The 14,718-nt window shown below is 43.9% G+C and overlaps 1 protein-coding gene across 2 annotated transcripts in view; it reads left to right on the forward strand.

Annotated features, from left to right (window-relative positions):
* ZHX3 (zinc fingers and homeoboxes 3) overlaps positions 1-14,718 on the forward strand; it is a 64,942-nt gene that overhangs the window by 42,336 nt on the left and 7,888 nt on the right. For both annotated transcript variants that reach the window (XM_044986687.1, XM_044986686.1), the window contains exons 3-4: positions 6,736-6,821; positions 11,163-14,110. In XM_044986687.1, the coding sequence (XP_044842622.1) occupies positions 11,308-14,110 (2,803 nt within the window). In that variant the 5' untranslated portion in view covers positions 6,736-6,821; positions 11,163-11,307. The remainder of the gene's footprint in view (positions 1-6,735; positions 6,822-11,162; positions 14,111-14,718) is intronic.

Below are 14,718 nucleotides of genomic sequence, written 5' to 3' on the forward strand. Positions count from 1 at the left end.
AGCATCTGCTGCCCATCCTTTCTCTGCCTCTTAAAAGATCCAAGTGATGTTCCTTCTTTGAGAGCTGAAAAAATCCTTTCTGAGCTCTTTGCCAGCAGACAAGGAATCAGATGCCCTCCTCTTGGCTTGGTGACTGGTAGTTCTAATGTTGAGTATGGTGTACAACAGTCAGTGAGTGAAAATGGGTAGGGGAACATTGGGTTTAATGTCTCTTTTTTCACAGATAGGACTGTGCAGTAATATTAAACTACCAGGATATTATAGAGAGAGCTGACTCTGCTAAGCTGAAATTGCACTACATACCAAATTATTTGTGAGCCATTAAGCTCTGATACCTGATTATGAGCTCTAAGCAACCTGGGCTAGAAATTGCTGTACATTAAGCGAGCCGTGAGCACAGCGTTAAACAGTATTATTCTAGATTAAAATACAACTCTATGGTATACAAACAAAAGTAAGCAATGTGCAGTAAGTTCAAGTGACAGAAATCAGAGCCTCGGTGGATTTATAAGCATTCACATACTGTTTTGTATAGCACTGGCCCACTTAATAGAATTCATAGCGATAATGCTGCCACAGGTGATGGCCTGGATGTAGATGAAATGATGTATTTCTTGAACCTGTATGAGAAACACCATCTGGTGTCTCTCACTGGTGGCAGTGGTTCTCAGACTATAGTCCTTAGCGAGTAGTAAGCTCTAGAAGCCTTCCTGGTGTTCCCCAGAATGAAATGTTCTGCAAACCGAACAGTGTGGGGATTGGAGTTGAGCATGGAGGTGAGTCTTTGGGACTATATTTCTCATGTGGAGTGGTTTGTAGAATGAAAAGGTTGGGGAACCAATGGTATTAAAGTCAAATTTTGTCTTCTCGAGTTCTGGATTCTTAATGATTCCAGTACAAGGATTATTGAGAACAGTCCCCATTTCCATCACCTTAGGAGTCAACCTGGTTTTTGACAAACAGGTCTAGGTGTGTTCATCAACTTCTGGGGCACTGATGAGTGTGCCAACATACACTTGTTGCAGTGCTGGTGCCACTTTTAATAGATTGTGTTGCTGCCTTGTCAGACTTCCGCATGTCTTACAAAGATAGAACAATTACGAGCTAATCTGTAATGAAGCCCATGTGCAATAGACCTTCTCTGAAGAGGTCCAATGGTATGACGTGTGTAGCATTTAGCTTCGTCTGTACTTAGCTCATACAAATGAGGAAAAAATAAAAGGAGTGAATGAATTAATGTTCAAACAGAAGCATGCAAACGTGTGGAGGATGCTTGTTTTGTTTTGTTTTGTTAATACTTACATTCTACGGAAATATGGCAGGCAGGCTGGCTCAAACAGTGGCATGTTGCCAGTAGTCTAAAGGTTATATTATTCCAGTGACCTATTTTTATACTATAATTGCGATCTAGCCTGTAGTCTCTCTTGGTTGCATGTTCCTCTGAAAAACAGACGATAATCCGCAGTGTTAATACAGAGTATAAGTTTCTTCACAACTAACAAAGCCACTAACAAGTTGTTGATGTTTTTGGAGGGACCTGATCACAGTCACACACTGCAGTTCATAAGCTGATGGTGGCGTAAGAATAAAAGCGGCTTGAAATGGGTAAATAAAAATGATTGCAAAGTAACAGAGAGGATTCCTCCTAAACACTTGTTTTACGTGACCAAATACGGTTGCGCTTAAACGGACCAAAATGTAAATGAACGGCTTTGTTCAACCTGTCCAAATGAGAATAGCTCTATTCTGCCAACTAACAGAGAATGAATATGATGATTCAGTCAACCATTTCCCACTGCCTGTAAACTGGACATGCATTTTCAAAGCCGGGCTTAAACTACAAAGCGCCCTGAACACTGGGCATAAAGAAAAAATGTTTGTTTATTCCTTAGCACAAATGTTGACTTGTGTGATGTTGCTTGAAACCGTGGAGAACCTAGGGTGCATTTATAATGCAAGATAAGAAGATACAAACAAGCTGTTATTGCCCTGATGGTTTGGCTTGGGGGGCTGATTTATTTTGCAGGTATCCTGATTTTAAATTGATGTGATGTTAGCACAATGAAGTAGGCATGCTTTGTCAGAGGAAATGTTGCTGATCAGACATTCATGTAATTAGCTGTCCCTCAGAGGGTTAAACAGATCTTGAATTAAATGTTCTCTGACCTTTTTATGTTGCAGGACTCTGTTCTCAGGGTATAGATTCTGGGTTGCAGAACAACGTCAGCCTTGACATGGTTCTCCCCCACATCTCTTTACTTCCCTCATAATAGTGGATGCCAAAGATGTACAGGCCCCACATCCGGCCCACAGGCCCGTCCTACCTGGCCCTTGAGCTCCTGGCTGGGGAGGTTAGCCCCCGGCCCCTTCCCTGCTGTCCCCCCTCCCCTGCAGCCTCAGCTTGCCACACCGCCAGCGCTCTGGATGGCAGGGCTGCGAGCTCCTGTCGGGCAGCACAGCGGTGTGGTTGGCTCCGGCTGGTAAGGGGGTGGGAGCAGGGGGGAGGTTGGATAAGGGACAGAGGGTCCCGGGGGGCCTGTCAGGTGGTGGGAGTGTGGATAGGGGTTGGGGTAGTCAGGGGACAGGGAGCAGGGAGGGTTGGATAGGGGGTGGGGTCCTGGGGGGGCGGTTAGGGGTGGAGGGTCCCGGGAGGGGGCGGTCAGGGGACAAGGAGCAGGGGGAGTTGGATGGGTTGGGGGTTTTGAAGGGAGTAGTCAGGGGAAGGGAAGTGGGAGGGGCCGGATAGGGGGTGGGGGCCAGGCTGTTTGGTGAGGCACAGCCTTCCCTACTTGGCCCTCCATACAGTTTTGCAACCCTGATGTGGCCCTCGGGCCAAAAAGTTTGCCCACCCCTGCCCTGGATAAAGATAATCCAGAATTCCAAACAAGGCTTCAAGTATCAGAGGGGTAGCCGTGTTAGTCTGGTTCTGTAGAAGCAGCAAAGAATCCTGTGGCACCTTATAGACTAACAGACGTTTTGCAGCATGAGCTTTCGTGGGTGAATACCCACTTCTTCGGATGCAAGCAGACCGAAGAAGTGGGTATTCACCCACGAAAGCTCATGCTGCAAAACGTCTGTTAGTCTATAAGGTGCCACAGGATTCTTTGCTGCTCCAAACAAGGCTTGACACAGAATGTCCAGGGTCTGTGCTGAGTTGGAACGTACCTCAGTGCATGGGGTCTTGCCTACCAGTTTCTGCAGAACTTTCAGCTCTAAAATAGCAATACGTCTACTGCTTGTGGTTGTGAAGATAACCTTCCAAGTGTGATCCCATTCAGAGTCGTCTTCCCCCGGGCACTGCTGAAGCCCAGATTCTTGGTTTCCTCTCTGGGCCTTCAGAGGGAAGGAAGAATTCTGTCACCTGCTACTCAGGCTTCACAGCCCAATGTGCAGGAGCAGGTATTTCCACTCCAGTCTCAGGGTTTGAAAATCCTTGCTGTGCAGGAAGCTGAGCTCTGAAAAATTCAAGAGGGGTACATATTTGCTCGCCATCTGCACTACAGAACCATGCGGGTAACCGAGAGCCCTCACCTGTGGCTACAGACAACAGGAAGTCTCGGGACTCACCTCTGAGGTGTGAAATACCTCCACTCACCTCACTGGGTGTTAACTCAGATGTTTCTCTGTATCTATTTTAGGCCTGCTGTACACAGAGTTTAAAAACTGATGAGTTAAACTAGAGCAGCTTGTTGTGTTTAGATCAGGCCTTAACTTTATCCTTCCATCGCTTATCTGTCTGGAAATTCAATAGTCTTCACCAGCCCCCCCTCCCACTCAGCTGAATGGTGTGTGCACTGGCAGTGAGGAGGATAATTAATCTGACTAGTGACCTCCTACATGATTTGTCATGGGCTGATTGCAAATGCAAAACAAATGTTAATGACTAACTGTAGAGAACAGATCCTGGAACCTGCTCAGCTGGTAGGCATGTAGGATGCCAGCTCTGTGGTCCCTCTCTCACCCTACGGAGTGCTAAGTAAATGAGGTCAATCTCTATCTGATGGAATGCAATAGTTAGCTGTAACACACAGCGGTTATGCCAGGTTATCTGCGCGCCTCCGGAGCGTGTTGTGAGACCAAAGGCCAGTGTTTAACAGATGTCGGTATGCCTGGATAAACTTGCTTCTTAAAGTGGTAGTATTTCCATAAAACATTTCATTTTAGTAACACCTGGGTAACCTGTCTATTAGGTCTGGATACACACCGCGGTTGGAATGTTTGCTGGCTGATCCCAGCAGTCCTTTATTCATGCTATTTTATACTGCTGATTACTGATGGACATCTGGGTACATATTGGGGAGACGCATCTGGGGACTGTTTCAAAGTAATATATGGATCTATGAATAAAATACTGTAGCTTGTTGAAGGAGCACAGTAAACCCTTCTTAAATGTAAACTTCTTCCTGCTTTAAAGATAGCCTTCCTCCTTTAAAACATATCCATAATACTATGTGAACCAGGGACCTACACATTTTTAGTTTTAAAATAAACTATTATGATTATTAAAGAACCAGTCCTGTGTTTGGTTTTGAACAAGACAGAAAGAGTAAGCCTGGCCTTGAGAAAGTAGCTGACAGGCCCATAAAGCATCAGGAAAACCATTAATTCTTTTTTCCTTTTCTTTTTTTTAATACAACATTTGTGCTCAGACTGAGCTATGTCAAATTTCAGAGCAAGTTTCTGTGTCCAAATCAGAGTACTCTAAAAAGAAGATACTTGTGTGTATTATCTTTTTTAAGTAAACATTGTCACACCCTTAACTCCACAGCTCCCAACATTTCAAGTGTCTAAAGCAGGACACAACCCCACACTGGTTTGTCCCATCTGCCTCTCTGTAGATGAAGACAGAGGGGCAGCCGGGCCAACCCTGAGTGACAATGCAACCCTTGCACCAGGTCACAATGCCACTCAGTTTGGAGGGCTCTTTCAAATGGGGGCCCCAGGGAAACCACACCCCACCAGTGGCCTTGATTGTGGGAAATGTTCCCTTCAACTGGGACAAGAGGTTTTGAAGTCGAAGTGGGACAGTCCTGTGAAACCCAGGACTGTTGGGAGGTCTGTAACTCTAGTGGTGGGAATGGGGTGGATTCCAGCAGTAAGATAATAACTCCAGCATTTAGTTATGGTGTGCATTAATTTTTTGTTTCTGGGCAAGGTTTGCAAAAGATCACAAATTAATCTTCTAATTGAGGACCTTGGCATTGTGTGGGATGAATGTTTTGCATTAACAGCCTAACTCATTAATTCACTGAAACATTTAAAACCAAACCAGTTAAATCCAGCTGAGCCGAGAAAAGTGGAAAGTTCAGACCCACCAGTGAAACCTTTGAAACCTTCTTTTGTTAATATATATAAAAGTAAGCTCTGAAATTGTAAAACAGTGTTTATAATTGGTCTTTAGACATTGTTTTCCTTGTAAACAAAGACACAAACATGCAAAAAGCCAGCAAAATAATAAGAAGACAATGTAGTGGGTTGTTTGTGTGTGACAGAGAGAATGGAAGAAAGCGGTTATGCTTAAAGCAGCAGTATTGTTTTTTTCGAACGATCGTTAAAATTAATACAGATATTTACATAATTGCTATTGTTTAGATCCTACGGTTTGAGCATTTTAAAATGCAGTCTTCCTACCACACCAGTCTGCTGAACCAGACGTGAGCATCAGTTAGTTGCCACAATATCAGTCTACTGAACAGCTTATTTTGTGAAGTCTGCCTCTGCCTGAGCTGACGATACACTGATGGTGTAAACCACTGCCAGCAGAAGGTGGGGCTTAAAAGGCCTGGCCAAAAATTATGCAAAACCAAGAATAACTTGCTGAGTAGATTTTAATCTATTCGTAATCTACACACAGTGTTGATAGCAATTTCACTATGTGCATTTAGAAACCAGTACAGTGAAAAGTCTGCAACTCCCTAGTGTGGACGGAGTTATACCAATATAAAAGTGCTTATACCGAGGTAGCAAACTTTAACAATAGAAGCACCTTTATGCTGCAGGGGTCGTACCAATTTTTAACTGTCAATTTTGAAATTGATACACAGTAGAACCTCAGAGTTACGAACCCCAGAGTTACAAAGTGACTGGTCAACCACACACCTCATTTGGAACTCGAAGTATGCAATCAGGCAGCAGCAGAGATAACCCCCCCCAAAACCCACAAATACAGTACAGTACTGTGTTAAACGTAAACTATTAAAAAAAATAAATGGAAAGCAGCATTTTTCTTCTGCATAGTAAAGTTCCAAAGCTGTATGAAATCAATGTTCAGTTATAAACTTTTGAAAGAACCCCCATCATGTTTTGTTCAGAGTTACAAACACTTCAGAGTTATGAACAACCCCCATTCCCGAAGTGTTCGTAACTCTGAGGTTCTACTGTAACTGAATTGGTACAAACACTGTATGCAGACAAGCAGTGATTACTCTACTGTATCAGCAGCTCTGGTACAAGAATAATTGATGTGGTGTGAATTTGACTGTTTTGGGCAAGTTTCACCTTGGAGAATTGTGTTTAAAGGAAAACTAATTAAAACTATTTAAAGGAAAAGTGTTTAAGTACTTGGGAGGTAAAGCAGTGGCTTGTGCTCCCTTACTTACCTATGTATTACATAGGAGTATATTAAACATCAGTTGCCTACCTTTATGGAAGTAGAAGTCATTGTTTCATTACCTTCATAATTCTGGTGCTGGTATTTCATTCAGCTAACTTTTCATTGCTACTTTCCATCAACAGGCCAGTCTGCTGCAGGGTAGTATATGTGAAACAAAGATCCCATTTGAATGCATGACTCAGTCGGAAACATCCAAAGTGGTAGTAAGGTAAGTTCTGTTTTTGTACTGATTTTTTTTTTAACAGTGGTTGATTCACTATTACGTTAACCAACACAGTTGAAAAATAAAGCTTGCCTAGTTTAATGATAGAATCTGTAGGATATCCCATTTACCTATCACACTGGAAATGCACACAAGATTATTAGCAGATTCTTTAAAATGCACAGGAACCACAACCATGCTCTTATCGTTTTGATGTAGTCAATACACGACTCAGTTGCAGCTGAGAATCTGAATTAAGTCTAGTGTGGTTATCATAGAAATGTAGGGCTGGAAGGGACCTTCAGAGGTCAACTAGTCCAGCACCTTGTGCTGAGTCAGGCCCAAGTAAACCGAGACTATCCCTAACAGGTTTGTCTAACCCGTTCTTAAACACCTCCAGTGATGGGATTCCACAACTGTCCTTGGAAGCCTGTTCAGAGCTTAACAATCAGAGTTAGCAAGTTTTTCTGAATATCTGATCTAAATCATCTTTGCTACAGATTAAGCTGATTACTTCTTGCTCATCCTCAGTGGACATGAGAGAAAGATTGATCACCATCCTCTTTCCAACAGCCCTTAAACATATGTTAAGACTTTTCAGGTCCCCCCTCCCCTCAGTCTTCTTTTCTCAAGACTACACATGTCCAGTTTTTAAAAACGTTTCCTCATAAATCAGGTTTTCTAAACCCTTTATTGCCCTCTCCTGGACTATTTTATCCACGTCTTTCCTAAAGTGTGGCACCCAGAACTCGACACAGTGCTCCAGCTGAGGCCTCACCAGTGCTGAGCAGAGTGGGACAATTACCTCCCACGTCTTCCAGACAACACTCCTGTTAATACAGTCCAGAATGATATTAGCCTTTTCTGAAACCATATCACATGTTGACTCATATTCAAATTATGAACCACTATAACCCCCTGATCCTTTTCAGCAGCACTACCACCTAGCCAGTTATTCCCCATTTTGTAGTTGTGCATTTGATTTTTCCATCCTAAGTGTAGTGCTTTGCACTTGTCTTTATTGAATTTTATGTAATTGCTCTCAGGAAATCGACTTACAGTACACTTGATTACATTTGTCTAGTAAAATACCACCATCCTTAATTTCAAGCTAAATTTACATTCTGTCGTCTTATATTAAGTTAATATTTGTCTGAACTAAAACATGACTTTGATGACACCCAAAGTCTAGATGTGTCCTCAGCTGTGATCCTAGCAAAGTTTGCTTGGGTAAAATGCTGAAGTACGTACAGACACTTTATAAGCATCAAGCAGCGCTATTGATTCCTCTGCAGGTGGGTCAGGCAATTCAGTTTTAGCTGATTTGCTCTAAAAGGTGACTGTAAAATGGCACAATGAGATTGATTCTTTGTAAGTTTCAATCACTCTGTATCAAATTTACTCAGCTGATAGATAAAAATCACCTTTTTAATTATCTGCCAACTCTGCAAACATGACCTGGGATCTTTCTGGCTCTTGCATAATCTCCAATAATAGAGATTCTGTAACTAGAACTCTGTTAATAATTCTGCAGAAGATGCACAAACTTGAAGAGACTCCAGATCTGTCTCCCACAACTGAGTTGGCCCCGCAGAGCCAAACAGGAGTAAGAAATAATGAAAATTGAATGCAGCAAAGTGAGTAGGTAGACAAAGAGCAGAGCTGGGCAGTAAGAAGGCTAATTTTCACAGTTGCCTTTAACGTTCTCTTTTTATAGTTTTGTGGCTGTTTTTGTTGTCATTCCTAATTGACTTGACTTGACAAGGTCGTCCCAACCTCACACGTGTCAAATAACGAGGCATCAGAAATTAGGATTGGGAGTAGGTGGCGATTGGATTCAGGCCTTTGCTGAATTAGCAAAACTCTTGGTTACCTAAGTATTCTGCTCTCTAGTGCTAATAAATCACGTGCTGCTCCTTTGCACAGGGAAGAGGCATCCCCAAAAGGCGGGATAGAAATCTCACACAAACAGGTATTGATAATAGTGATAATATGGAATTCACACTACAGAAAAATCAAGCTCATAGCATCCATCATGCCTTTTGGACTTCCAGCTTTTCCTACAGCTTTTGCAGAGCACACGGTCAGTTCTGGGGCCACGTTCAATGCTCACTAACGGTATTTCAGGACTATTTTGTAATCTCAAACCAGCGCACAAGTTAGAGTTTCTTATCAGAGTGTTTTAAATTGTGCATGAGTGTTGCTCAGGATAGGACTGGACATCCAGACTCTGTTATATAGCTAGCTTATTTTCCCAAAGGTGTGGAGATTTACTTATTGATGAACTTGCAGAAGTTAAATGCTAGTTCATCAGCTGAACTTTAAATTAGGATCTTTCCTCATCCATATCTGATGCAATTAATTAAAAAAAAAGAAAAAGAAAAGTAAAAGCAGGTTTTGCATAAGCACTAAGAAAATTATTCACCTGATACCCATGTTTCTGTGCATGACATCAGCACAGAAAATCTGATAAAAACGCTGGTAGACTGCCAGTTCACATTGCTTATAACTGACAGTAATTACTTACCTGGATCTTCTAATAGGATGATAAGTCAGTTTTCAAGATCCACTTTAATTAGTGTTTTTATAAATATCTCTGTGTTACTGTAAGTCTTGGTAAAGTCTGGCACAAAATCTCTGTGTAGTAGGTACTATGGGTCAGGCGCCAACTCCGTGGGTCATCTGGGGCTGGAGCACCCTTGGGGAATAAATGGTGGGTGCTGAGCACCCACTGTCAGCTCCCCCCCACACTTCCCCAGAGCCTCCTGCCTGCCGGTGGGCCCCACAGGTCAGTGCCTCCGCCTTCTTCCCTGCACCTCCCATCCACCACAATCAACTGTTTCATGGTGTGCAGGAGGCTGGGAGAGAGCGGGGAGGAGCGAGGACGCGGCGCGCTCGGGGGAGGGGGCAGAACTGAGCAGGAAGAAGTGAGGCGGGGTGGAGCAGGGCGGGAAGGGATGGGACCTTGGGGGAAGGGGAGAGTGAGGGCGGAGCCTGTGGCAGAGCCAGGAGTCGAGCACCACCGGCACTTTGAAAAGCCAGCGCCTATGGGTGGTCATATACTTCCAAGTGACCGTGCAATCTGGAAAATACTATTTTATTCTTGTATGCAAAATCTATATTTTCCCTCGAAAAGAATGGGTATTATAATCCATGTAGAAGGTTTTGAAATTCAAGTAAGTGACTTAAGTGTTGATGAGAGAAGTGCTGTAGGTAATAGATTGGAGAGGGGTTAGAAGAGAAATGGGCTGCTTCAGATTTGCTATCCCCCTTCTGATCTGGATCAGTTTTGGCAAATTATTCATGATGCCAGCTACCGTAGACCTCACCTGCCAAAGGCAGTACAATGCTCAGGCATGGAGCATGCAGACTGCACCAGGTAAGAGACAAGACTGTGCCTAAAGACCTGTCCAGCCCTAGCCTTCAGCAAAATATTATCTTGATCTAGAATTACTATAACTTGTGAAGAAAAGACAACACACAGTAAGATTTAAAAAAATAAAAAATAAAATGCTGTGGTGACATCTCTTCTCCTTGATCCCCTGCACCCAGGAAAACGGCCATGTGTCGTGGAGGCCTTGCACTTCCCCAAAGAACACCTAAACGCCATTAAATAGAGTTGTCTGAACCTTTAAAGCTACAACAGTGCAGCATTCATGGGTGCCATGGGAGAGGGAATCTAAGAGATAAGTGTGTACACTTCAGTTGCTCTCTTGATGAACCATCTTCCCTTGCAACTCTAGCTGAAGACTAAACAGACCCTGTTAAAACCATGCCAGAGAAAAAAAGCGACACAAGACACTAACAGATTCGGTGTAGATTGGGTGAACTACTGCAAGGACGGCCAAAGTGCAACACTCTGACTGTAGCCCTGCCCCTCTGCTCAGCACTGCATCTGACATTTCCACGTGCAAGGCCTGCTCTGGACTTAGTGCACAATGTAGTCCTCTGCGTTCAATTGCCTGCTTTCATGGGCTCCTCTTCTTGCTAGAGACTGATAGGGCAGAGGCAGGAGAAGAGCCTGTATGAAGAAATAGGGTGATTTGGACCATAAGCAGCCAGACACAGCCCCATGTCAAAGCACAAGTCACGCAACTGCGGACTGCAATCTCAATATTATGACTGTGTATGGCTCACATATCTAATTCTTCCTTCTACACAATCATTTGGACAAAAAGCAAAACAATCAAATTCATTATCGCCAGCTTTCAAACTTTTTCAGTTAAATATTGAAATGATTTATCTTGTGAAGCAATTAAAATACCATAACAATTACAATCAGAATGTAAAGTGTATGTGTTCTGTCTAGTGCAAAGCTTAATAACTCTTCTCTCTTCTCTTCCTCAGGTTCAATGGCAAATGTAAACATTTGTCAACACTTGAAAAATATTCCTTTGGACAGCATGGATTTGCTGGAATCTAGAGTTCAGAACACTTGCAAAGAACAGTGCTTTATTTTTTAAAGCATTAATTACGTGGATTGGTTGCAGCGATGGCTAGCAAAAGAAAATCCACAACTCCTTGCATGATACCGGTAAAAACAATGGTGCTGCAGGAGATGGAATCAGATGCTGTGGAAGATAATCATGAAGGAACTCAACAGCACATGCCTCCTGAACCACCGGCAGCTGGTGATGCTGTTATTAACAATAGCAGCAATAATGCAACATTGTCTAATGGGCATCGCAGTATTATGGATGGTGATACTTACTTGTGTAAGTATTGCGATTTTGGATCTCAAGATGTTAATCATTTCTTTGGACACATGGATTCTGAGCACTTAGACTTCAGCAAAGACCCCTCATTTGTATGTGTTGAGTGCAGTTTTCTGGCACAAAGCCACAAAGGGCTTTTGCATCACAATGCCGAGTGCCATGGTGGTGAAACTAGCTTCCTCTGGAATGTGGCTAAGCAGGATAATCATACGACAGTGGAGCAAAGTATCTCTGATGCCACCAGCAACCAAGACCTTCCAGGAGAATTCTGTGAGGAGGGGGTAGATGGTCAAGCTGAAATCATCATCACCAAAACTCCCATTATGAAGATAATGAAAGGTAAGCCTGAGGCCAAAAAAATTCACATGCTGAAGGAGAATGTATCAAATCAGCCAGGCAATGACTTGGCGATGAAAGATGGTGACCATTCATTCACCAATGGGTCTTTGCCAGCCAGCCAGTCAATGGCCAGCTCAGCAAAATCATCTCACATAGTCAATGGCTCCATATTGGGAAACGTGCCTGTTTTGCAGGCAGGCGTTGCACAACTTGTGTCATTGCAGCAACAGCAGCAGCCGCAGCTGCACCAGGACCTACCCACGTCCAAATCCCTTCCTAAAGTGATGATTCCTCTGAGCAGCATTCCCACGTACAATGCAGCCATGGACTCCAACAGCTTCCTGAAAAACTCCTTCCATAAGTTTCCCTACCCTACAAAAGCTGAGCTTTGCTATTTGACTGTCGTGACCAAGTACCCAGAAGAGCAGCTTAAGATTTGGTTTACTGCCCAGAGGTTGAAACAAGGCATTAGCTGGTCCCCAGAGGAGATAGAAGATGCACGGAAAAAAATGTTCAACACGGTTATTCAGTCTGTACCGCAGCCCACTATCACAGTTTTAAATACACCTCTAGTTGCAAATGCCAGCAATGTCCAGCATCTCATTCAGGCAACTCTGCCTGGTCACATGGTTGGGCAACCAGAAGGAACGGGAGGGTTACTCGTTACACAACCAATAATGACAAATGGATTAAAAGGAAGCAGCTCGTCTCTCACGTTAGCAGTGACATCTATTCCCAAGCTCCAACCCATTACGCAACACAACAATGCGTGTTCGAGCAGCGCATCACCTGTGAAGGTGGTCAACACAGCTCAGTCTCTGCTGACTGCATGCCCAAGCATATCTTCGCAAGCTTTCATGGATCCCAGCATGTACAAAAATAAGAAGTCCCACGAGCAGCTGTCTGCACTGAAAGACAGCTTCTGCAGGAATCAGTTCCCTGGCCACGCTGAAGTTGAGCGTCTGACCAAAATTACAGGCCTTACTACTAGGGAGGTTCGAAAGTGGTTTAGTGATAGGAGATATCATTTCAGGAATATGAAAGGCAGTAGAGCCATGTTTGCTGGAGATAATACAATAATTATTGACTCCATGCCTGACATTACCTTCACTGTGTCACCAAAAGAGATTGACTTAACCTCTACGACAGCAGTGATGCCTGTGGCTCATCACCAAACAAGGCGACAGTCCTGGCATCAAACGCCCGACTTCACCCCAACGAAATACAAAGAGAGAGCACCGGAGCAGCTCAAGGCTTTGGAAGGCAGTTTTGCACAAAACCCTTTTCCTCCAGAGGAGGAAGTGGACCGTTTGAGGAGTGAAACAAAAATGACCAGGAGAGAAATTGATAGCTGGTTTTCAGAGAGGAGGAAAAAAAAGGTGATGGAGGAAAATAAAAAAGCAGAAGAAATGGTCCAGCAAGAGGAGGAGGATGCTGACAATAATTGTGGAGAAGAGGAAGACTCCTCAGATGAACTGAGGGTCTCAAGTGAAAATGGTTCATTAGACACCCCAAGCAGCAATCAAACTTCACTGGAGCGGAAAGTTAGTCCTATTAAAATCAATCTGAAGAAGCTTAGAGTGACTGAGTCAAATGGCAAAAATGAATTGCCAGAGGTAGGTGCAAATGATCAAGGGGACAACTGTTCTAGCAGGCCACCTACCCCCGCAAAAACCAAACTGAACTTTAAAAAAACAGCCCAACAGCGGCATTTGCTTAAACAAATGTTCGTAAAGACACAGCGACCAACAAATCAAGAATATGACGCCATAGTTGCTCAGACAGGCCTGCCCCGGGCGGAGATAATTCGCTGGTTTGGGGATAGCCGGTACGGTTTAAAAAATGGCCAGCTGAAATGGTATGAGAACTACCGGCGGGGTATCTTCCCTCCAGGCTTAGCGGCGATCAGCCCAGCTAGCAAAGAGATCCTAGAGGACTATTACAAAAAGCACAAGATGCTGTATGAAGATGACCTTCAGAGCTTGTGTGAGAGAACTCAACTGAATTCACAGCAGGTTAGGGTGTGGTTTGCTGTAAAGGCGGACGAAGAAACCCGGGCCGTGTCTGACACGGGAAGCGAAGATCGATACTCGGGCACGGGCGAACAAGCAGGAAGCCAAAAAGGGACATGCGATGCCAGTTCGGAGGTATCTGAGAATAGCGAATCTTGGGAGCCCAGTGGCCAGGAAGGCCATTCAGAACCCTTTGATACATTTAGCCAGCAACCTGCAGTTCAGCTTGGTAAGCAACTGATTGATGTTTTGGCTGCTTCACGTAGCTTACCTGTTGTAAATAGGCTCATTCCAGCACCAAGAAGCGAAGTCAGAATGACACTGACCATTGACTGACTAGCAGTTGACACTTGTGGGGTTTAATACCCAAGATTTATTGTTACAGATTTACTTGGTGGCAGAGCTGATCTGGAGGGGGTGAAAAAAGCCAGGGCATGCTTATGATTAAACTGATTCAGAAAACAAAATCAGGGGTGGTGGGGCAAAGGGTGCAACCGTTGGTACCCCTCTAATCATGCTTGTGTTTTATTTAGCTCCTAGAGTTCAGACACCAGCGGGCTGCTGAGACATAGAACCCTATCACAGAAGTTAAGCAGGGATAAAACCAAGCAGAGAATCTGGTCCATCCTCCTGCTAGGAGAGGATTGCTTTAGATAGGGCGACTGACTGGGAGGCAGGTGGCCTGCCTTCTCTTTGTTTCCCAGCTGTGTGACCTTGGGTCCGTCCCATCCTGCCTCCACACACACACTTTGTACAGTGTCTTAAGATCTATGCATGGAAAACGCTGTAAGCACAAAGTACATAGAGCACTGCGAGACGCGCCCGTGTGAAAGTCAG

Source organism: Mauremys mutica, chromosome 13 (assembly GCF_020497125.1).
Source record: "Mauremys mutica isolate MM-2020 ecotype Southern chromosome 13, ASM2049712v1, whole genome shotgun sequence".
In the NCBI taxonomy this organism is placed as follows: domain Eukaryota; kingdom Metazoa; phylum Chordata; order Testudines; family Geoemydidae; genus Mauremys; species Mauremys mutica.